The 25,531-nt window shown below is 41.4% G+C and overlaps 1 protein-coding gene across 4 annotated transcripts in view; it reads right to left on the bottom strand.

Moving 5' to 3' along the window:
* ddr2a (discoidin domain receptor tyrosine kinase 2a) overlaps nucleotides 1-25,531 on the bottom strand; it is a 189,663-nt gene that overhangs the window by 40,812 nt on the left and 123,320 nt on the right. For all 4 annotated transcript variants that reach the window (XM_069937797.1, XM_069937799.1, XM_069937796.1 and 1 more), the window contains 4 exons: nucleotides 18,163-18,265; nucleotides 17,376-17,604; nucleotides 10,875-11,022; nucleotides 3,066-3,171 (listed from right to left, as the gene is read on the bottom strand). In XM_069937797.1, the coding sequence (XP_069793898.1) occupies nucleotides 3,066-3,171; nucleotides 10,875-11,022; nucleotides 17,376-17,604; nucleotides 18,163-18,265 (586 nt within the window). The remainder of the gene's footprint in view (nucleotides 1-3,065; nucleotides 3,172-10,874; nucleotides 11,023-17,375; nucleotides 17,605-18,162; nucleotides 18,266-25,531) is intronic.

Here is a 25,531-nt window from a genome sequence, read left to right on the forward strand (position 1 = left end):
GAATCTGAGTCCTGTTCGTTTAGTGCAAGTAGTTCCAAATAATAAATATAAAAAAGACATAAAATGGGTGTTAGTATCAGAGCTGCAATCTTAATTTAGTTTTTCTGCCAATTTCTGCTGAATGAACAGAAATTTCAATGAATTGAAAGGTGAAAGCCATCAATTCCAATCCCCATTAATAAGCCCATTCTCTGACCAATCTTGAAACCTCTCTTCGGCCACTGTCTAAATCTGAAGCAGTCTTCGTAACCTCTGACATATTTGACCTCTAAGAGAACTATGGACCATAAATCTTGCCATCACCATGCCAAGAGTAGGTAGTTCACTAGTCAGCTAACTTGCTGATGAAAGTTAAACACCCCTGGCCAACCTCTCTCATTCTGCTCACTGTGAGGTTGAAGCTATTCTAAATTACATGGTCCTAATTTGCCCTGGTCACCCATTAGCTTACTGACCAACTTAGAAATTACAAGATCTTAAAATTATCACTGTCACTTGAAAAGTCCTTTGTGTTCTCACATCCTCCTACCTCTAATATCCACCAGTTCCATTACCTTCTGTGATAACACAAGAACGCTATGGGATTGGTTAGCTTGAGTTAGGAGAAGTTGAGTAGACTGGGACTTTTCTCCTTGGAATGTAGGAGGCTGAATGGGGGCCTTTTGAGGTTTATAAAATCAAGAGGGGCAAGGATAAGATAAATGGTCATCCTCTTTTTCCCAGAATAGGGGAGTGTAAAAATAAACAACATACTTTTAAGGTGAAGGAGAAAAATGTAAGACGCCTGTGGGACATCTTTTTCACAAAGAGAATGGTGAGTATATGTGACAAGCTACCAGAGGAAGTGGTAGAGATGGGTAAAATTGCAACATTTAAAATACTTTTAAACAGATACGAAAGGCTGAGATGGATATATTCCAAATGGAGGCAATTGGAACTAGTCTGGGTAGACAACATTGTTAGCATAGTCAAGTTGGGCTGAAATACTTGTTTCATGCTGTAAAACCCTAAAACATAATGACTTGATAACTCTATCTTGTACTCCTTCAATTTTGGTCTTTTGATTATATTTATTCCTATATTCATTCACTCTACCATTAGCCTCTTTTAAACTGCAGCACCTGGGTAGCCCTCCTGCGACCCAGGTGCAATTATTGGGGCAAAGGTGCTGGAAGAACCTTTTAAATTGCAGAGGGATCTACCCATTAAATTGCCAAACTGGCAATTTAAGGGGGAATCGTGCCACCGCAATGATGCATCACGTACTCACCGGAAGTACTGCTGGATGTTCGGATGCTGGCTGCCCAGTGACACATGCGTGCAAGCGCTGATGTCACCAGAATATGTGGGTTGGCCATTTTCATTTATAAATTGTCTGTGGATGGTCCTTGGCATGTTTAACTGGGTTCCCCGACTACCTCTGAGGTAGGTCAGGGACCTGGTTGGGCTCAACAGGGTTGACCAGGCCAGACACTTTCTAACTGCCACGTAACTGCCACCTTTCAGTTAACAGGGCAAATTGCCTGGATAACCCCATTTTACACGGCAGTTTGAAAGGGCCTATTGGTTTTATAGCTTCAAATAGTTGCTTACTCCTGGAACTCTCTTCCTAAATCTCTCTACCTTACTATTTCTCTTAGAAATGACTGCAAAGAGAAATAGCTAGGTTAAAATGACTGGCAAAAAGAATTGACAAATGGAGTGTAAAGTTTGAAAATGTGAAACTGTGCATTTTGTGGAAATTTTTTTAAAATGAAGCATATTTTCTGGTTGGTGAGAAATTGTAGAGCACTGAGATTGGGATAGTGAACAAAATGTTATCATCCATTGCTGAGGAATTAAATAGTAAAGTGGACAGGTTATGCTTCAGTTACATAGGACACTGTTGAGACCACAACTGGCACCTTCCCACCTTGGTCTCAATAAAGGGTCCTAACCCAAAATGTTAACTGATCATTCCTCTCCATGTATGCTACCTGACCTTCCAAGTCATTCCAGCTTCTCTTTGTTTGCTCAAGGCTACAGCATCTGCAGTTCTTTTTTACTTTACTTGTTGGTCTTCATATTTAAGGAAAGATGAGAATGTACCAGAAGCAGTTCAGAGAAGGCCTGAGGACTGAAGCTATCTTATGTCCTCACAGTTTGGAAAGGTTAATCAGCTATTAGCTTGACTTTAATTTTAATTTTTTAAATTTGGACTTAACAACAGGCCATTTCAGCCCATGAACTCATGACACCCAATTGCACCCAATTAACCAACACCCCAGTATGTTTTGAACGATGGGAGGAAACTGGAGCCCTCGGGAAAGACTACAGAGACATGGGTAGAATGAACAAACTCCTTACAGGAAGCATGGGATTTGAAACCCTGTTCCGATCACTGGCATGGCAAAGGCATTGTGCTAACTGCAACACCAGCCATGCCGCCCTGCTTTAGAAGAATGTTTGTAAGATCTTGACAGGCTTTTTTTGACAGAATAAATGTAGTCAGGTCGTTTCCTCCAATGGGAGAATCTAGAACTAAAGGTCATTGCTAAAGTATAAGAGGCCACTCATTAATCACAGAACTCTCTTCCTCAAAGCATGGTAAAAGCAAACTCTTTGACAAGAGGTTGAATGTTTATAGGTGGTCAGCAGATGTGTAGACATAGCTGTGAGTTTTATGTTTTTGGGAAACTGCATAAAATAAAATTTTCACTGCATCTGTACATCATACTTACAGAATGTACATGACCATAACTCCCACCCTTCCTCCCCATCAACCACAATTGCTTTAAAAGCAGGCTAGACTTGATGCACTCTTGCTCCTAATCTATATCCCGTATATTCTTTGCACCTTTCATAAGTTCCCCAATTTTGGTCATATGGCCTCAACTCTTGTAGCTAGGTATCAGCTTTAGTTTGATAACACTCTTGCGAATTTGAGCAACATTTAAGATACCCCATACAAATTGAAACAGATAACAGGCAATGACATTCACTCTAACCACAGCTATTACAAATATTTTTAAAGGTGTGAGATAAAGGGCTAATGTCAACTTGTTGAGGGGTTTAGGGAACCTTACCTTGAACCAATTGCACCGTCATAGACAGAATCATTCAGATAAACAGTAGGACTCTTAGTTGAGATGATCTGGTGGCCCACTGGATAACTGTAAGACACTAGACCATCTGTATAAGGACATAAACAGACCATATCAGAGATGTACCATGCATAGCTCAACTAGTTTTAACCATTTTATCTATTTTTCCAGGGAGTTTCACACCTTTCACAAATTGGTACAACACTTAATCCAAACAGCCCTCTTCTGGTCCCATTATGGAACCAGGCAACTGCTTGGCTCAAGTAGAGTCTTCAAGAAGCTAGGGCTGAGTATATTACTTTGATACCAAAGCCAGCTTGTGGTGGATGCCTGGTTTTGGATACTCAACCAAGATGAATCAATCCAAATGGAATAAAAAGTCCTCTTAAAAATAAAAGTACAATTCAAACCAAGGTTCTCTGGAATTCTTCATTTTCCAAAACCTCCTCCACGTCACCATTGACTGAGATGCCTGGCATTGACCTCACTCATTCACAAGAAGCCGACTCATGTGGGATTTGCTCTGAATGCCGAAAGCTCCGGCTACCACACTAGGCTTGGCATAGTTGCTAAAACATCCATCAGGACCAAACCCCACTGCCCATCCACTAGTTAAAATCCTTTGTTCAAACTTGTTCTCTGCTCATACGAAAGAAGCAGAAGCAATAGAATATTTACATTTAAAAATCATAAACATACTAATAGTGTCTCACAATATTCTACTTCAGAAGTGAGTCAGGATCAGTGCCAGGACCATCAAGGAGCTACTTTACATCCCATGATATTTGGGCTATGACACCTCCTTCCACGTTCCCACAATTTTTCTCGCTGAAATTTGGAGCTTCTCTTCTGTAAGGCATTTATGGATATCTGCATTGCTAACAGTGAGTGCAATTCATAGGATCATGGAGAAATTATAGCAAGGAATGGTCAATTTTAGACATCTCTTTATATTCTCTTTCATCCCTGCTCACATACCTATCTAATTTCCCCTTAAAGGTATGAAAACTATGTACCTCTGTCACTACATACATTAACCAGTTTCATAGTCTGTGCCATAAAATTTATTCAAATTCTTTTTGGATTTATTAGCAATTTCACTGTATATTTATGCTCAGCTAGGTTTTGAACAAGAGATGTCTTTGCTATCCTATCAACCCATTCACTGTTTTAAAGACCTCCATCAGGCTATCATTCAATTTTACCTTGCTTTAAAGGAAACAAGCCTTTTGCAACTATCCTATAAGGAACATCTTCCCATCTTTGGGATGGTCCTGAATAACTCCAAAATAAACTCATATGAAGCGTGATCAATGTAAAATATTAATTCTGCTTTTCTCTCCAGAATTGCTGCCTGACCTGCCAAGTACCTCCAAACCAACAGCAAAGATGCATACATGAGGATGCCCTTTCTCCACTACAGGTCACATTTAACACTATTATCCCTTCAAAACTGATCAGCAAACTCCAAGACCTGGGAGTTAACACCCCACTGTGTAATTGGATCATGGATTTCCTCATCTCCAGATCACAATCAGTGAAAATTGGTAAGAACATCTCCTCCACAATCTCCATCAGTATGGGAGCACCACAGGGCTGTGTTCTTAGCCCCCTGGTCAACTCACTTTACACCTACGACTATGAAGCTCGGATCGACAATAAAACCATCTGCTGATGTGAGCGCTGCTGTGCAAATGATTCTGAAGCAAAGTCCACATTCTGTACAACAGGCTTTAATTAGCTTAAACGTACACCATTCTTAGTATCTTTGCTGGCTTCACATGTCTTATTGTCCCCCGAAGGGGTGGGCTCAAGTCTTTATACGGGCTGGTGATCGACAGCCAGCAGGTGGGGCCAGCCTCCCAGGTTGCCTACTGCGGGTACAGTGGTTTCCCCCTGCAGTAGGCTGGTAGGAGTGTGGCCAGTGTAGTGGTTGTGTCACCACAGCCAACGATACCACGATAGTGGGTTATATAAAGGAAGGGGCAATGAATCAGCATACAGGGTCGAGATTGAAAACTTGACTGAATGGTGCACTAACAACAACCTTGCATTCAATGTCACCAAAACTAAGGAACTGATTGTTGACTTCAGGAATGGAAAGCCAGAGGTATATAATCCAGTGATCACTGGGGGATCAGAGGTGGAGGGGGTGAGAAAATTTGGGAGTCACTATCTCAGAGGATCTTTTCTGGACACAACACACCAATGGCATCATGAAGAAAGCACGTCAGCACTTCTACTTCTTCAGGAGTTTGGAGAGGTTAGGTATGACACCAGAAAGCTTAGAAAATTTCTACAGATGTATGGTGGAAAGTGTGCTGACCAGCTGCATCACAGTCTGGTATGAGAGCACCAATAGCCCTGAGTATAAAGCCCTCCAAAAGGTAGGGGACTCACCCCAGGAAATCACAGGAAAAGCCCTCCCCACTACTGAGTACGTCGACAGGGGACACTGCCGTTGGAGGGCAGCAGCAATGATCAAAGGCCCACCCACCCAGCACATGCTCTGTTCCCATTGCTCCCATCAGGACAGAGGTATAGGTGCCACAAGACTCACACCACCAGGATCAGGAACAGCTGCGAGCCCTCTACCATCAAAGTCCTCAACGACAAACTCATTTAAGGATTCTTTTTACTTGTGCACTTTATTTATTTTATTTTTCCTCCCTCTGTATTGCACAGTAAGTTTATTTACATTTGTTATCTGTTTTCATGTTTATGCTGTTAACAGTTTATTTTTTTCACTAACAATTGATGTAATTCTGCCATGTCTACAGGAAAAAGGAATCTTAGGGTTGCATTTAATGTCATATATGTACTCTGACAATCAATCTGAAATCACATTTCAGTTTTCCTGCACTTGCAGTTATTGGCTTTTCAGGAGAAATCCTTTGAATATTATTGTTCTGTGATATCCTGAGGATATAATAAAATGGTCGGGTCAGATACAGCAATGAGCTCTCTGAACCCTTCTCCATTAACAATGGCATGAAGCAAGGCTGTGTTCTCGCACCAACCCTCTTTTCAATCTTCTTCAGCATGATGCTGAAGCAAGCCATGAAAGACCTCAACAATGAAGACGCTGTTTACATCCGGTACCGCACGGATGGCAGTCTCTTCAATCTGAGGCGCCTGCAAACTCACACCAAGACACAAGAGCAACTTGTCCGTGAACTACTCTTTGCAGACGATGCCGCTTTAGTTGCCCATTCAGAGCCAGCTCTTCAGCGCTTGACGTCCTGTTTTGCGGAAACTGCCAAAATGTTTGGCCTGGAAGTCAGCCTGAAGAAAACGGAGGTCCTCCATCAGCCAGCTCCCCACCATGACCACCAGCCCCCCCCCCCCACATCTCCATCGGGCACACAAAACTCAAAACGGTCAACCAGTTTACCTATCTCAGCTGCACCATTTCATCGGATGCAAAGATCGACAACGAGATAGACAACAGACTCGCCAAGGCAAATAGCGCCTTTGGAAGACTACACAAAAGAGTCTGGAAAAACAACCAACTGAAAAACCTCACAAAGATTAGCGTATACAGATCCGTTGTCATACCCACACTCCTGTTCGGCTCCGAATCATGGGTCCTCTACCGGCATCACCTATGGCTCCTAGAACGCTTCCACCAGCGTTGTCTCCACTCCATCTTCAACATTAATTGGAGCGACTTCATCCCTAACATTGAAGTACTCAAGATGGCAGAGGCCAACAGCATCGAATCCACGCTGCTGAAGATCCAACTGTGCTGGGTAGGTCACGTCTCCAGAATGGAGGACCATCGCCTTCCCAAGATCGTGTTATATGGCGAGCTCTCCACTGGCCACCGTGACAGAGGTGCACCAAAGAAGAGGTACAAGGACTGCCTAAAGAAATCTCTTGGTGCCTGCCACATTGACCACCACCAATGGGCTGATATCGCCTCAAACCGTGCATCTTGGCGCCTCACAGTTCGGCGGGCAGCAACCTCCTTTGAAGAAGACCGCAGAGCCCACCTCACTGACAAAAGACAAAGGAGGAAAAACCCAACACCCAACCCCAACCAACCAATTTTCCTTTTCAACCGCTGCAACCGTGTCTGCCTGTCCCGCATCGGACTTGTCAGCCACAAACGAGCCTGCAGCTGAAGTGGACTGCTAACGTCCACGAAGCCAAGCCAAAGAATAAAATGGCATGTCAATGTACCCCCTTCATTCTTCTGTTAACAACCACATGCTGTGTATCTAAATTAGAATGAAAACAGACTGATTGCTCATGACTGTGAGTCACATTGTAATGCACCCTATTGCCAACCCACAATGTTTAAGTAGCTTTGACATTTCTAACCAGAAGAAACCTTGGCCATTGTTTAAATCCACAGGGAGGATGTTAGTTAAATTTGTTGACTGCAATCAGCCTGCATCTCATTTTTGTAGTCTGCCAGACAGAATTTGTGCAATTTATAACTATAGATTTCTACAGTATGCAACACAGTGTAGAAATACATGGAGAAATGCTTCTAAAGGTAACCTGGATTGGGAAAAGAACAGCTTGGGATTATATCTTTCTTTGGCTTGGCTTCGCGGACGAAGATTTATGGAGGGGTAATGTCCACGTCAGCTGCAGGCTCGTTTGTGGCTGACAAGTCCGATGCGGGACAGGCAGACACGGTTACAGCGGTTGCAAGGGAAAATTGGTTGGTTGGGGTTGGGTGTTGGGTTTTTCCTCCTTTGTCTTTTGTCAGTGAGGTGGGCTCTGTGGTCTTCTTCAAAGGAGGTTGCGGCCCGCCGAACTGCGAGGCGCCAAGATGCACGGTTTGAGGCGATATCAGCCCACTGGCGGTGGTCAATGTGGCAGGCACCAAGAGATTTCTTTAGGCAGTCCTTGTACCTCTTCTTTGGTGCACCTCTGTCATGGTGGCCAGTGGAGAGCTCACCATATAACACGATCTTGGGAAGGCGATGGTCCTCCATTCTGGAGACGTGACCTACCCAGCACAGTTGGATCTTCAGCAGCGTGGATTCGATGCTGTTGGCCTCTGCCATCTTGAGTACTTCGATGTTAGGGATGAAGTCGCTCCAATGAATGTTCAAGATGGAGCGGAGACAACGCTGGTGGAAGCGTTCTAGGAGTTGTAGGTGATGCCAGTAGAGGACCCATGATTCGGAGCCAAACAGGAGTGTGGGTATGACAACGGATCTGTATACGCTAATCTTTGTGAGGTTTTTCAATTGGTTGTTTTTCCAGACTCTTTTGTGTAGTCTTCCAAAGGCACTATTTGCCTTGGCAAGTCTGTTGTCTATCTCGTTGTCGATCCTTGCATCTGATGAAAGGGTGCAGCCGAGATAGGTAAACTGGTTGATCGTTTTGAGTTTTGTGTGCCCGATGGAGATTTGGGGGGGCTGGTAGTCATGGTGGGGAGCTGGTTGATGGAGGACCTCAGTTTTCTTCAGGCTGACTTCCAGGCCAAACATATATACTCAAAGCAATTCACAAAATATCTCTTTTGTTTTTGGGAAGAGGAACTGAGTCCTGTGGCACCTGTACCTTTTTCTTTGTGTCAGCAATGAGAACAAAGCATGTCCTGAGTGGAAACGATCCTTGAATATTGCTGCTGCTTTCTGAAGGCAATGTTCCATGTAGATGTTCTCGTTTGGGTTAAGAGTTTTGCCTATGATGTACTGGGCTGAGCCCACTGCCTTTTGCAGGGCTTTTAGCACAGAGATATTGATGCCCCCATACCAGGCTGTGATGCAGCTACTTAGGACGCTTCCCACTACACATCTGTAGAAGTTTGCCATGATTTCCAATGATGTACTGGACTTTGACATGCTTTTTCATGATGGCATTAATATGATGGGTCCAGGCAAGGTCTTCTGAGATAGAGACCCCCCCCCAGGAATTTAAAGTTGTTCATCCTCTCCTCCTCTGATTCCCCAATGATCACCAAAGTCTACAATCAGTTCCTTGATCGTGGTGACATTGAGTGAGAGGTTGTTGTCAGTACACCATTCAACCAAGTTTTCAATCTCTCTCCTGTATGCCAACTCATCGCCCCTTTTTACCCACTACGGTGGTATCATAGCAAATTTGTATATGGAGTTGTTGTCATGTCGAGCTACACAGTCATAGGTGTAAAGTGAGCAGAGCAGGGGGCTAAGTATGTAACCATGTGGTGCTCTCGTCCTGATGGAGATTGTGATGTTCTTGCCAATGCACACTTGGAGGTGAGGAAATGCAGGATCCAACAGTTGACTCCTGTGTCTTGGAGTTTGCTTTTAGCTTAGAGAGGATGATGGTGTTGAATGCCAAACTGTAGCCAATAAAGAGAATCATGTTGTATGCATCTTTGCTGTCCAGATGTTCCAAGGTTTTGTGGAGAGCCAGTGAGATGCCATTTGCCATAGACCAGTTGCTGTGGTAGACACATTTTAACAGGTCCCTGTTGCTGCTCAGACTGGAGCTGATGTGCTTCAACATCAGCCTCTCAAAACACTTGATCACTGTGGATGTGAGTGCTGGTAGTACTTCGGCAGGTTACCACACTCTTCTTGGGCACTGGTATGATTGAGCCCCATTTTAAACAGGTTGGAACTATGCCCTGTCAGAGTGTGATGTTGAAGATATCTGTAAATACACAAACCAGTTGGTCAGCACAGGTTTTTGGAGCTTGGCTGGGTACTCCTCCCATGCCGGACACTTTCCTTCGATTCACTTTCCCGAAGGCAGCCCAAACAAAGGGAAGATGGATGGAGTCAGCGGGTCACGTAACTTTTGTGGAGAGAAATGCTCAGTCAGCAGTCTGGAATTGTAAAATGGATGCTGTCTGACCTGCTGAGTCCGTCCAGCTCCACACTGTTTAATCTGATTGTGTAAGCCTCAGTAATTGGCTGGATAGCTGCTTGCTTATCTCATTTTTTGCCAAAGAATAAAATGTGGCAACTTGAGAGAATTTCACTTGAGACATTTCTTTCCTTCAGTTTACTTCCTTTGATAAGATAACTTTACTGACAGATAAAAATCAACATATATGCATGCTAATAAGCGCACTTATCATTTATTGAATTTGTTAACACTAAAATCACAGCTTGGAATCAGTCTGTAAAGATCAATGAATTGTCAGCAATTGGGTATAAACGAAAGTGTGAATCAAGCAAATAGTGTCTAATGCAAAAAGGATGCCAGCAAACTGGAGCAACACACCAAGAAAGTGCTGGACAAACTCAACAGGTCAGGCAGCATCCGTGGAAGTCATAGACAGGTGACTGTGCTATGGCTCTCCATGCATGCTGCCTGACCCCCACCCTGTTCCTCCAGCGCTTTCTTTGCGAGTTGCAAACAGTGTTTCCTTGACTCCTTGAATGTGACTGAATTCTCAGTCATTCTCAAACTTCTTTCGACAATGGGCACTCCCAGGACTCTGCCTTCCCTGTGAAGAAGTCAAGTTTTTGTTTCTACGGTACTTCTGTCCATCTGATTGCATGTGAGGTGACAAGGCTCTTACTTAAATGTACTGTGGCCCTCGGGGTGGGAGGGGGAGGAGATAGGGGGGCGGCCATAGGGCCCCATTGAGACTGGCTACTCTGGTGAACCCTGTAAGAAAGAATGTTTCAGAAAAGCTGGTTTATTAGTTTTGGTTAACACAATGTAAGAAATAATCCGGTGCACAAGCTGAGATTCAGTTTTGTTTGAAGGTGATACAGTAATTATTGCTCTGGAGGAGGTAAAACATAAAGCCAGCTTGGGTTCCCCAACACCTCAACCAAAATTGTCTTATTACCTTATATTTTTCCAAAAGTTTCATTTACTTACCTAACCATTCACATCCATAGAGTTCTACTCTCATACACACACTCATTGAGTGATCTGTAATTGGTATGAACCGAACCAATCTTGCTATCATTGGTGACTCCAGATCCCTTAGGACTGGATCATATGGGTTTACATTCCCTTCAATTATCTGCGGAGGAAAAAGAAAGCACGGTGCAATTAAATCCATCAATTCTACTTTTACATACTTTAGTGAAACTTCAAGAAACATTAATGTTGGCCTTAACACCTCTGCCTTTGATTCAGAAGGTGGTGGGATTCGTTCTCCCATTCCAGTGTCTTTGGCCTCAGCTTTTCAGTGCGAGGGACTAATTGGTGCCTGAGAACAATGAGTAGAGAGCATTTTGAGGGCATGTGTGGTGTGGAAGGTTGGATACAATGCAGATCTTTTTCTTTTAAATAGATAGTGAGAAAGTCAATGACTGACCTGGCAATGGTTAACTACTATTATGTACCACTCATGTTCAAGTAAACTCTTGTCTTGCCATTTCCCTGCCTCTAGCGCTATATCCTACAACCCTCTGTATTCTTCTGAAATGAACAATAGGCAATGGAACCCAAAGGTTCCATCAATAAATTTCGGCTTGCTCTGAAGAAAGGTCAGACTGCACAGATATAAACTCAGTTTGTGGTCTTGTTGCAATGGAATTAGTTTTCAAAGTAGCTTGTTTTCTCATCTCGACAGCGTTTGTTCTTCCTTTCTGTCAGAGTACTTATCGGCCATGCCAAGAGAGTGCTGATTCTAAGCCCAGAGTTATGCTCCAAGCTCATCCAGCACCCACTACTAAATGTTAATAGCCTTCGTCAAACTTTCTGTTACTTCCAGAGAAGTCAACTGTGGAAGCACAGGTCGGGCACAAGACCATGTCAAACACAACTTTGAGATTGCACAAGGTTGCTTATTCATCCATGCAGTTTAGCATGTTTTGATGTATAAATTAGGATAAAATATTTGTCTTCTATTGGATACATTTCAGTTGAGGTCAAGTGGATTCTGTATAATTCACAGTGGTAGATGAGTGGTAATGTGTGGGTTTTCTGGATTATTATAACTCAGGTTCCTTCTACCATGAGTGATCAAGTGAACTGGTTATACAAAGAGGATTCTTGTCAGCCTTTTAGCTTTCACTCCCTCATTCTCTTCCTAATCATCACCTGATGATGTAGAATTTACTAAAATATATCTGATCTCTTGTAAAACTATCATGGTACTTGGCACCCCGACAGCTCAGTGCTGCAGATTTCCTCAGAAGGGGGGCTTATACTTCAGTGGGTCTTGCAGCCCTTCTTGTCTTTTCAGTCGCTTAAATCTTATCTATATTTTCACCCACATAGAGTTGGAGAATCGTACAGTACATGGGTGGCAAGTTAGCGAAGCGATTAGTGTGATGCTATTACAGTGTCAGTGACCCTGGTTAGAATCTGCCACTTCTGTAGGGAGATGGTGCATTCTTGCTGTGTCTGCACGGATTTTCTCCAAGTGTTCTGATTTCCTTCGACCCTTCAAAACATATGGGGGTTGTAGGCAATTGGGATATTTGGGCGGCAAAAAAAAAATCCTTTGTCCACCAGGTCTGCGCTGATCAACGAGCATCATTTACACCATTGGTTTTCAAACATTTTCTTTCCACTCACATACCACCTTGAGTAATCCCTATGCCATAGGTGCTCTGTGATTTGTAAAGGATTGCTTAAGATGGTATGTGGGTGGAAAGAAAAAGGTTGAAAACCACTGTTTTAATTGTACCTAATTGACTCGTTATGTACACAGTTTCATAACTCCAAAGGAAATGGGCCAATGACAATTTCTCTCAAGCAAAATATTTCAGTAATAATTGGGTCTAGAGCAGTGATTCTCAACCTTCCCTTCCCACTCATATACCACCTTAAAAATTTAGAGGAAGGCACAGATCATTCGACAACTAAAGCATCTGGTAGAAATCAATCAACAAATAAACTGCATGTAGTTAATCAGTTCAGGTTCAAGACTATTTATCATCCAATTGTACAAGTACCTGACAAAATAGTGTACTCTGGTCCTCAGTGCAACACATTGTAAACACATGCAGACATAATGCACACACAGACAAATGTCACATATCACAGTACATATATACAAATATTAAAATAAATAAATACTATTGTTAAATAAATAATAGTCACGTGGTGGTGCAGGGTTTCCTGTTGATGAATGTGAGAGTAAAAGGACTGGATTGCTGAACTAAAGACTGCTGCCAATACATCACTTTTGTGAACTGATCAAGAATGTAACTTCCCACCTCATGGTGTTCGTTGTTCAATAACCCATCTAACAAGCCTACACATTAATGTGTGCTTCCATCTGCTGTCATTCTGGTAAAGAAGTTTGACCATTTGTCACCACCCTAGCAATTGGATGTTTATATAAAGCCTTAACCCAACCAATAAAATAAGGGCCAAAATTAAACTTCTCTAACACCTTAAATAAAAAAATTCCATTCAACCTTATCAAAAGCTTTTTCTGCATCCAGTGGTTCGTTTGCAGTCTCGATGCATTGACCAGTGTTATCAATCTAAGGATATTGGCAGATGCATTTCTATTCTTAATAAAACCTATTTGATCTATATGTATCAACTGAGGTAAATATTTAGGAAGTCTATTCGCTAATACTTTTGCTATAATTTTATAATCTACATTTAATAAAGAATTAGGCCCATATGAAGAGACTTTCAATGGATCCCTGTCTTTCTTTGGAATCACAGTAATTATAGCACGTGATCAAGATTCTGGTAACAACTGATCTTCAGTTATTTGCTGCAATACATCTCCAAATATAGAAGATAAATCTTCATAAAATACTTTATAAAATTCAGCTGAAAATCCATCATCCCCTGGCCACTTTCCATTTGGCATCTCCTGTAGAGCTTCTTTAATCTCAAAATCTGTAAGTGGAGCTTTCAATTCCTTAACCTCCTCCTCCCCTAAAACAGGTAATTTTAATTTGGATAAATAAGATTCAATAAGATCAACGTCCTGCTTTCCCTCAGAAGTATATAATTTTTGGTAAAATGAATAAAACTGATCATTGATTTCCTGAGGTTTATAGGTAACTGTTGAATTCTTTTTAACAGCATTAATAGTTTGTGATGTCTGTTCAGTTTTTAATTGCCATGCTAATATCTTATGAGCTCTCTCACCCAGTTCATAATAACATTGCTTAGATCGGTGAATTAAACGCTCATACTGGTAAGTTTGTAACGTATTATAATGTAGTTTCAACTTCGTAAAAGCAGCTTTTTAATCTTCTGTAACATCTTTCTGAAATTCCTTTTCCAACTCAGTGATTTGTTTCTCCAATGTTAAGCTTTCTGCCACATATTGTTTTTTAACATTCGTAGTAATAATAATTTGCCCACACAAATATGCTTTCAAAGTGTCCCACAATACAAAATTACTACTTACTGAATGAATATTCTCTGCCAAGAATAAAGTAATCTGTTCCTGAACAAAAGTAATAAACTCTCATTTCTTCAGTAACATTGTGTTAAACCTCCATCTATAAGACAATTGCACCACTTCTGGACTTGCACAGCAGAAAAACAATATAGAGTGATCCGATATAACCCAACTTTTATATTCAGCCTGTAGTATTCTACCTTGCAAATGTGCCGATACCAAAAAAAATCTATTCTAGAAAATGAATCATGTCTAGATGAATGAAAAGAAAAGTCTTTCTCTGCAGGATTTACTCTCTTCCAAATATCCACCAAATTCAAATCTTTCATCAGAGCTCCTATTTGTATTGCCGTCTTTGATTTCCTTATACTTTTCGGAGATCTATCCAGTAAAGGATCCAAAACACAATTAAAATCTCCCCCAATCAAAATATTTTCATTGGCCTGATTTAACAGTAAAAAAGCCTCCGATATGAACCGTTCATCATCTACATTAGGTACGTAAATATTTAACAAGGTCCATGATTCAGCAAAGATTTTACAATTCAACATCAGAACCCTCCCAGCATTTCCTTCAAATGATTCAAATTCAAACAGTAATTTCTTATGAATTAAAATCGCTACACCTCTTGCCTTAGAATTAAAAGAAGACAACACATGACCAACCCACTCTCTCTTGAATTTCAAATGTTCTTTTTCAGTCAGATGCATTTCTTGCAAAAAAAGCAATATCAACTTTCAATTTTTTATGTAAGCCAATGCTCATTTACGATTAAGTAGATTATTCAATCCCTGGACATTAAAAGTTGCAAAGTTCAAATTAGACATTTTGTTAATTTAATAATATATTTCACACTACTATAAAATATTGCTCCCCTTTCTAATTCCCTTAATATTCTAAACCCTCCCCCTACATAAAAATTCCAAAAAGTAAAAAAATAGAAAAAAATATACTACCCCCCAACAAACTACTAGAAAGTAGTAACTCCCTAAAAATCTGGGTGTGGTAAAACCAACTAGTGGCAGATGACTACAAGGTCTCAGTGTCATCCACCCCCCCAGTTAGACTTTCACAAAGTACTTAATCAGATATATTCAACCCAATGATTCCAGTCCCAATTATTGTTCCAGTTCCTCAATATCAAGAAGACCTTGCGTCAATTCAACTTTCCTTCCATTCTTTCCTTGTTTCCCATTCTTCCCATTCCCATTGTCATTTACCTTCCTTTTAGGTGACAGTGATGGAGATCGTCGACTTCCCCACAAATCTGGCAATGAATTAGCAAAAATTAATGCATCATGGTCATTTTCAAAAAATTGAGATTGAAAATTCACATTAAAAACTTTCAATATAGCCAGGTAACGGAAAGCAAATTTATAACCCTTTCACCACAATACTTCTTTAGCTGAATTAAATTCTCGGCATATTCTAATAATTTCTTGACTCAAATCAGCATAGAAGAACACTCTGTTATTTTGAACCATCATTGGAGTCTGATTTTGCCACGCCTCTGCACCGCAACTCGTAATATCATTTCTCTGTCCTGATATTTCAAACAACGAATCAAAACTGTTCATGGTGGTTGAACTGGAAACGGCTTTTTCCTCAATGCTCTATGTGCCCGGTCTAATTCCAAACAATCTGGAAAAAGTTCATTGCCCAGTACCTCAGGAATCCATTTCTTAAAAAACTTTACTGGATCTGAACCTTCCATATCTTCTGGAAGACCTACTATTTTTACATTATTTCTTCGACCTTGATTCTCTAATGAATCAATCTTCTTCAGTAATTCCTTCTTCTGAATCCCCCAGTCCACAAAAGAATCCTCCACTTTTTCCAATTTTTCTCTATTACGATCCACTGATTCTTACATTCAAAAAAAGCTTCTTCAATTTTTAAAAAATTATCCTGTACAGTGTCTACTATTTTTATACATCTACTAACATTACTTTTAACTACAGTCATATCTTTCTTCATAGAAGACATCTCTTCATTTAAGTTTTCACTTCCATGAATCCTGGATTTATCTGAGTAGACATCTGCATTGACATGTTTTCCATTTGATGAGCAATCCCTTCCAATATGGTAAACACAGAATCCAGTCCATGTTCCATCATTTCCCCTTGAGGCTTTCCTTCTCTGGTCCCAGTCCCCATATATTCTTCCTGTGTTGGTTCCAATAGCACTGGGCTCTCTTCCTCTTCTGACACAATGATTCCTCTTCCAGTGCGGCTGCGGGTCTGGATACCCATCAACAGCATGCTGACCTTGTCAGCCCGCCGTCTTTTGGGTTCCCCCACAGCCCACACCTTATCTAATAATTCCCGAACTCGCGACGCACCATGCAAGCCCGGAAGAATCACCGACCGCGCAGATGCATCCTCTTGACGCTACACTGCGTGCCCCTAGACCACCAGGCACTACTGCAGGCTCGTGCATCTGTCCCCACTCAGCTGATCCACCCTTGAATCCGGGCTCACGGGAGTGCGAGACAGGACCGGCCGAGCTCATCACAGAACCGGCGCCATCTTGCAGACACACGATCGGCGCCGGCATAATACTCAGCCAAGCAGGGGTCCTTTGAGGCTTGGGAGCTCCAGTCAACGACTCCATAGCTTCAACTTGGTAGGTAGGCCTTAATTCTTCAACACTTTTATAAGGTAATTTCTTTTGTAACTGAGATTTTAATTTCTTCACATTTGTAGCCATTTCAATCCTCCGCAATTCCAAAGTTTGTAAATACTATTTTTAACCACTTTTACAAATTTTAAAATAGGGTATTTATTCTAACTGGGGGAAGGTGGAACTACGTCTTCCCTCTATGCCATCTTGCCACGCCCCTTCTCTGTTGCCATTCTGGAAGTAAACCAATCTCTGTAGTACCCAAAATGTTCATACTGTGGCATTGAACATTTCAGCCATGTTGTGTTAACTGTAGATGCAAGCAAGAACTGCAGAATAAGAGCTTCACTTGGTCATTTGCTGAGAAGAACCAAATTTTACCTTAAATTAAAAGATTCTTTGCAGCAGTTTAAGCCAGAATTTACCTGTTTCCCATCTCGACTTTTCCATGAATTCCATCGATTTCCATCCCTGCTGTAGTCCAGGCGATACATCTGAGCAAATTCATTGCCGTGGCCTCCAGCATGACGACCTTGAGTCCCCACCAGGGTAATAAAGTGCAGAGTTCGTAGGTCAATCTGAAGGAACTCCATGTCATCAGGATCTACTGGTCCTTGTGGACACCAGGCTCCATCCCCTCCTTCAAAATCCAGTCTAAAGAACAGCAAGAAAGTTATTTTTTTATTGGCTGGTTCATGAGCTGCAGAACACAATAATACATCAATGAAGCAAACAACTAAAGAAAATCAATTTGTTGTGATTGATGAGGATGACACCCATTCCATCATCAGAACACATGGAATCAGAATATAGAGAAAAATATGATGAAAGGACTAAATAGGTAGCATATTCAAATAGCTAATGTCCTTCAGGTGGACTGAATGGCCTTTTTTCTGGGGTTCTAATGGGAATATTTCAACACCAATTTTCTGAAAAGATTAATTAACATGAAACTCTTTCTTTCTATTTTGTCATGTTAATGGTGTTTTCATGGAGAAACAATAGAATTTATATCTGTGATCTAACAGGTCAAAATCCCTCCTCCCAACCTTCAGTTTGGTTTTACATTAAAGATATGTTTTCCTGTAATTGCAACAAAAACCCCCCACTAAACTAGGGGTAAATCCTGAGACTTTGAAAAGTGAGGCTGTGATATGCAAATCTCACTCCTTTTAATTGTGACTTGCAGCAGGAATCGGAATGTCCACTCACCTGCCATGTTTGGCAGCTGTCGAGTCATACCAGTGGCTGGAAGCTGTGATATCTTCATCATGGATTTGCCCACCTGACATCCCAAGAGGGTAGCGGCACACCGCTGGAAAAGGCAACAACAGGTCAGGAGTTTGGAAATGCACTTTACTCTCTCCATTAAGTCAATTCAGGGAAGGTCTCAGTCATGTTCATCTCATTAGGAGAAAAGCTGAACTATCAGTTTGACACACAGCCCAATCAATATTAATTGTCGAGTAATACTGCAGAGTTTTATTAAGGTTGGGCAGAGTAAAATTTAGCACAGTAAAATTAAGGTTGGTAGGGTTGGGGTATCGTTGAAGATCAGAAAACTTGGTAAACACTGTGGATCTTTCACTCAACCCATTAATTTTGGGAATTCATTAATCATTGCATGCAAGACACCTTTACCCAAATATTAAGCTGTACAAGGCAATGAATTCCATAGAATTTAACTGCAATACTTCACTCTGTATTTAAATTAAATTCAACAAGGACTGAATATCAAGTTTACTGTGATTAAGATGGATTATTTCTAACTACATAGATAAAAGTTAAAAATGTCAGCAAAAGTGTGTACAATAGTATAATGCGTTAGTGCTGCAAGGCTGATAAGGGTGTAAAGCATTGAGTAAAGATTAGCTGGTATTATTTCAGTATGTCATTTCAGGATCATTTGAGAATGTATGATATGTTTAAATCATAGTGCTTGAACAAACATAATCCACTAACTATCACCTTTGGTAACAGTTGTTACTGTGCCCATAGAAAGTATGACTGCCATAGTAACTGTCCATTGCATTTCAATGTTGAATGTGATTTTATTGTCATATATATAAGTACAATGTGCATGTTGCAACAAAACACATATGTAAGTTACACTAACTATAGTAGTAAAAAATTAATTACCTCAATATGCCAAGGCAGAAAAAAAGATAATAAATATCAAAGGATATGTAGCAACTGTGTCGCAGTGTGAAATAAAGAACGAGAAGATGATCAGACATAGTCAAATCGAAGTTCAGTAAAAGTCGTTACTCAGTCACACACAGCTTTTTAAAACCCTGCGCATTCCAAATGACGTCATCGCGTCTCTCGAAACTTCCCAAACCGGTTTGATTAAGCCTCTGGTGTGCCACTACAGATAGATAAATAAATATTCGCATTTGCAATTAATGCAAAGAAAATGATATTTCAATAGAGCTTTCAGTGGACCTGGGATAGTTTATGGTTAGGGCCTGTTAGTTATTGGATGAAAACTGTTCTTGAACCTTGGCGTGCTGGACACCTGGCTTCTGTACCTTCTGCCTGAATATAACAGTGAGAAGAGATTGAAAATCAGGTACTGGGAGTCATTTATGTGTTGACTGCCTTCTTGAGTCAGCACCTCACATGGATGCTTTCAATGAATGGTGATCGGTGGCCATGAGGTTTGCCACTCTCTGCGACCTTCTGCATTCCTGGGCACTCAAGTTTTCAAACCAGGCCATGATGCAACTGTCATGATAATGAATATGTATGAGATGTACCGGAAGTCACGTGGTATGAGAGAGAGATAAGAACACAAGCAGGAGAACAAAGGAAACAGGAAAATAAAGCCACTGAGAAGTTTACCTGATAAAACTTGTGTTTAATGTTTTATTAACTTCACATTTCGGGCCACAAATGTGACATTGGTGACGAGGATGAAAGAAGCTTGAAGAAAATTAAAGACTAAACAAGATTACAGAGGATTACAGACAACTTCAAGGTGATAAGAATTTTCTCTTTGACTCAGTACTTTTGGGGCTGGAATATTTCCTCATGGCTGGTGCAGACAGTGACTTTCTAACACATAGTGGAATTGCTCATTTTGACCCAACGGGTGATGCAAGCACTGTAAGTGTGAAGTGGAAGGCATGGCTGGAAGAATTTGAATCCTACGCCGACAGTCGTGGCCTATTTCTAGATACCGGTACAGTTGAACAAAAAACGCAGAGAAGGGCGTTACTTCTTTTCACTGCTGGACCCGCAGTTCGGGAAACATTTAAGACACTTTTAAATACTGGAAGAAAGGATGAGTACCAGAAAGCGGTAGATGCATTAAATGCACACTATGTTGTGACACCAAATGCTACATTTCAACGCCATTTGTTTCGGAGAACGAGACAAGAAGATGGCCAGACAATTGCTCAGTACGTGACGAGACTACGCCAGCTAGCTGTTGGATGCAATTACATGCCAGCTGATTTGGACAACCAATCATTGGATCAAGTCGTACAGCACTGTAGATCAGATAAACTCAGAAGACGTCTACTGGAAAGAGGGAGTGAGTTGGAACTCACCAATGCTTTAACCATTGCTGCTGCATTAGAGGCTGTTGAAGGGCAATTTCATACCATGACCCTGAAAGACAACTCAAGCCAGCAAATTAAGAGGCTCTCACATCGCCAAAATCAGCCAAGATATACGTTGACACAGGATGTGGAGTGTTATCGATGTGGAAACCGAGGTCACTTTGGAAAAGACCCATATTGCCCGGCCAAAGGCAAAGTTTGCAGAAAGTGTGGAGGTAAGGACCACTTTGCAAAGAAGTGCAAAAGCAAGTCCAATGCAGACCAGAAGAGGAAGAGTACAACTTCCAAAGGCAAAGCCTGGGGGAAAGGAAAGTATCCTGGAAAGAAAGATACCATTCGCCAGATAGACGGTGACGATGATGATACCCAGGAGGAACAGAGTTGTTACCAATTTACGTTGAATGAAGTACATCATGAGAAGGTCCCAGTGATCATTGGTGGAGTGACAGTGCAGGTCATTGTAGACTCAGGCAGTGACAGTAATGTGATTGATCGACATTTATGGGAGAAGTTGAAAAGGAAAAAGATCATCTGTACCTCAAAGAAGTGTTCCAAGAAACTGTATCCATACACAGCAACCAAGCCATTGCAGACCATTGGATGTTTTACTGCAACTGTTGAAGCTGGAGATAAGTACACCGAAGCAGAGTTTATGGTCATAGAAGAGAGGGGAGAACCATTGCTGAGTAGAAGCACAGCGCAAGACCTGGCAATACTTCATATTGGAGCTTGTGTCAATTCAATTCAGTCATACGAGGATATGAAGCAAGAATTCCCCGCAGTCTTCCAAGGAGTAGGAAAGCTGAAAGGTCGACAATTGAAGCTAGCGGTAGATGAAACGGTCAAACCCAAGGCACAACCAATGCGCCAAACTCCGTTTGGACTTCGTGGGAAAGTCGAAGCCAAAATTAAAGAATTGATGGAACAAGACATTATTGAACCTGTGGAACATTCAACACAATGGGTCAGTCCAGTAGTGATTGTGCCCAAACCAAAGGGTGACATAAGACTATGTGTTGACATGAGAATGGCCAATGAAGCTATAATTAGAGAACGACACCCTATACCAACAGTGGAGGAAATACTTCAAGAACTAACTACCAGCAAGGTATTCTCAAAAATTGATCTGAAATGGGGCTATCATCAATTAGAACTGGATCCAGCTTCCCGAGATGTAACAACATTTGTGACTCACTGTGGATTGTATCGTTACAAGAGACTATCATTTGGAATTAATGCAGCTTCGGAGATCTACCAGTATGAAATCCATCGAGTGATTCAAGGCATTCCTGGAGTTGCCAACATTTCTGACGACATCATAGTCCATGCACCAACGAAGGAAGAGCATGACAAATGGTTGAGGCGTGTACTATCTAGACTACAGGAGGCAGGCCTTACCGTGAATGGAAACAAGTGCCAGTTCGATGTGTCAGAAATGGACTTCATGGGACACAGACTTACAAGGGAAGGACTAAACCCTGCAGAGGCCAAGGTGAAAGCTATTGCAGAGGCACGTGCACCTCAGAACGCAACAGAAGTGAGGAGTTTCCTGGGATTAGTCAATTTTTGTGCAAAGTTCATTCCTAATTTCGCTACAGTGGCAGAACAACTAAGGAAACTAACCAAGAAAGGTGTACCATTTCATTTTGGATCTGAGCAGAAGAAAGCGTTCACAGCGCTGATGCAAAGCCTGACAGATGCAAAAACTCTTGGATATTACGATCCGGTGGCATCAACCAAAGTCATAGCGGATGCCAGCCCGGTTGGTTTAGGAGCCGTGTTGGTCCAGATGCATGATGGAGGACCAAGAATCATTGCCTATGCCAGCAGATCGTTATCAGATGTGGAAAGAAGATACTCTCAGACAGAGAAAGAAGCACTCGGACTTGTACGGGCCTGTGAGAGGGTCCATGCATATTTATACGGCATTGAATTTGAACTCATCACAGATCATAAGCCATTAGAGGTGATCTATGCACCTAGATCCAAACCATGTGCCAGAATAGAGAGATGGGTACTCAGACTACAACCCTACAAATATAAAGTAATCCACATTGCAGGGAAAGCAAACATTGCTGATCCGCTGTCCAGATTGGTGAAGGATGGTGGTCCACAATCCAAGTCAGAATTGGGAGTAGAAACAGAGAGCTTTGTACGCTTCGTAGCTATTCAGGCGACACCGAAAGCTGTGACTACGAAGGAAGTCGAGAGAGAATCCGAACGTGATCCAGAACTCATGGAAGTAAGAGAATGCATACAGAGTGGACAATGGGACAAGTGTACTCACAAGGCTTACATTCCCATTAGAGACGAACTTTGTTGCATCAGACAGTGTGTATTAAGAGGTTGCAGATTGGTGATACCGCAAAGATTGAGACCGAATATCGTATCCTTAGCGCATGAAGGACACGTAGGCATTGTTGGTACCAAGCAAAATCTTAGGACCAAGGTATGGTGGCCAGGTTGTGATAAAGACGCAGAGAAATTTGTTAAAACTTGTCACGGATGTCAAATCACAAGTAGGAGTAATCCCCCAGAACCGATCCGGAGTACGCAACTTCCGACAGGACCATGGATCGACGTAGCTGTTGATTTTCTTGGACCTTTACCGACGGGTGAATCAATTATGGTAGTGATAGATTACTACAGCAGATACTATGAGTACGTGGTGTTGAAGTCCACAACCACTGAAAAAACAATACAAGCGTTAGCAGAGATATTCGCAAGATATGGATTACCTGTTACATTATACTCTGACAATGGTCCACAATTCATTTCAGAGACATTTGCGGAATACATGAGGACCACAGGTATCCACCATCATAAAGTAACTCCGAAATGGCCGCAAGCCAACGGAGAAGTAGAGAGACAAAATCAGTCCATTGAAAAACGATTGAGGATTGCACACGCTGAAGGACAAAATTGGCGAGAAGCATTGCTATCTTATGTGGCTGCCTGTTGAGCAACACCTCATGCAACCACTGGAAAAAGTCCTGCAGAAGCATTTTTTGGGAGAAAAATCCGCACAAAAATGCCAGAAATAAAGGAAATCCGAGACGACCAGGAGATGAGGGACCATGATGCTGAAAAGAAAGGTGCAGCAAAGCTGTACACAGATTCGAAACGTGGAGCCAAGTACTCAGACATCATGCCAGGAGATAATGTTCTAGTGAGGCATGAAACTGGTGGTAAGCTAGACACACCTTATTACAATCAACCCTATACTGTCGTATCCAGAAGTGGCAGTATGGTGACAGTCAAGTCTCGGACTGGAGTCCTGTATAAGAGAAATGTATCAGGTGTAAAAAGGTACCAGTCCAGAGATACATCGAGCGAAGAGGTTGAAATGCCAATACGAGATGCTGAAACTGAGAGACCTGATGATGTTCCAGAGGCAGTTACCAGCACTCCTGATGAAGTGACTAGAGTGCCAGAAACATCCGAAGCCGTGGCGAGTAGTATTTCCGACGCCGAGAGTGAACAACCGAGAAGCGACGACAATATCGCAGGCAGGCCGAAATGAAACCGGAAAGTGCCCAAACGATACGAAAACTTTTTGCCATAGTTTTAATAAAAACTTTGGGACGGTATTTTAATCTTATATCATAAAGTGCATGTATAAGTGCTGTAGGAAGTAAATTTTATGTAGTTGAGTTATAGTATTACCATTAGTTACGATGTTTGTATGTTTCCGAGGGATATTGGTAAGTGAAGGTAAAGTTTATTTCTGATTAAAGGAGGGATGTCATGATAATGAATATGTATGAGATGTACCGGAAGTCACGTGGTATGAGAGAGAGATAAGAACACAAGCAGGAGAACAAAGGAAACGGGAAAATAAAGCCACTGAGAAGTTTACCTGATAAAACTTGTGTTTAATGTTTTATTAAAATCACATTTCGGGCCACAAATGTGACAGCAACCAGTCAGTATGCCTACTACAATACACCTGCAGAAGTTCAATAGACAAAGAAAATCTCCTTCGAAAGCAGTGCCTTCTTCACAGTTGTTCAGGAGAGGAGAAGAACTAACCCACTTCATCTACATTTTGCAATGAAGACAGGTGTGTGGTCCTCTTCCTCAATTCCACAATAAGCTCACTGATGTTGAGAGAAAAATTGTTCTGGTACCACATACCTAGATTCTCAATCTCCATTCTATATTCTGACATCATTTCCTGTTATCCGACCAATGACAGTGATGTTATTGGCGAATTTGTAAATTTGTAAATTTGTAAATTGCATCAGAGGTGAACTTGGCTCTGCAGTTTTGAGTGTAGAGGGAATAGAGCAGGGGGCTAAACACGTAGATTTGGGTGCCCTGTGTTGATTGTCAATGAGGAGGAGGGGATGTTGCCAATGTATACTCATTGGCTCCACTGATCAGGAAATTGAGAGTCCTGTTGCAGAGAGATGAATGGAGTATTCAATAAACTCTCATTCATTTATTTTGATATTACCCTCTTTCCAAATTCTATTATATTGTGGCACTGCCATTGCTTCAAATAGAATTTTAAAAAAATGCACAGATAGGGCTTTTAATTAAATGCAAATTGTTTATTTGATAGAAAAGAAATAGAGATAGTTTGGAATTATGTGTAATAGTTATTGGTCAATGGAAATAAAGATAGAAAAATGAACAAAAAATATTTCTGCTAACTCATTATTGTTAGTTTTGCAATGTTTACCACGTCCTGACCTATCCCAATATGTTTGTCATGTTCTCAGTTGAATAGCCTGGGAAGATGAAGAGACTTATCTTGAACATTTAGTAGCAATTTCATTCTAGCATTTATCAATAACTGCTCCTCTCAATGGCAAAATCATTGAGCACACATTGCAAATTTAATTCAAGTTGAACAGATTTCTTAGAAGTAGTGTTGGCTGCAGGAAAGAAACACGAGCTGGCTTTTTATGACCATTCTTCCCTTAAATTAAGAATTTACACCGGCCAATGCCTTTCTCTTATTTTGTACCTTTAAAAAGAAAAAGTAAATAAATGTCATAATTTATTCT

This window comes from Narcine bancroftii, chromosome 5 (assembly GCF_036971445.1).
Source record: "Narcine bancroftii isolate sNarBan1 chromosome 5, sNarBan1.hap1, whole genome shotgun sequence".
Classification (NCBI taxonomy): domain Eukaryota; kingdom Metazoa; phylum Chordata; class Chondrichthyes; order Torpediniformes; family Narcinidae; genus Narcine; species Narcine bancroftii.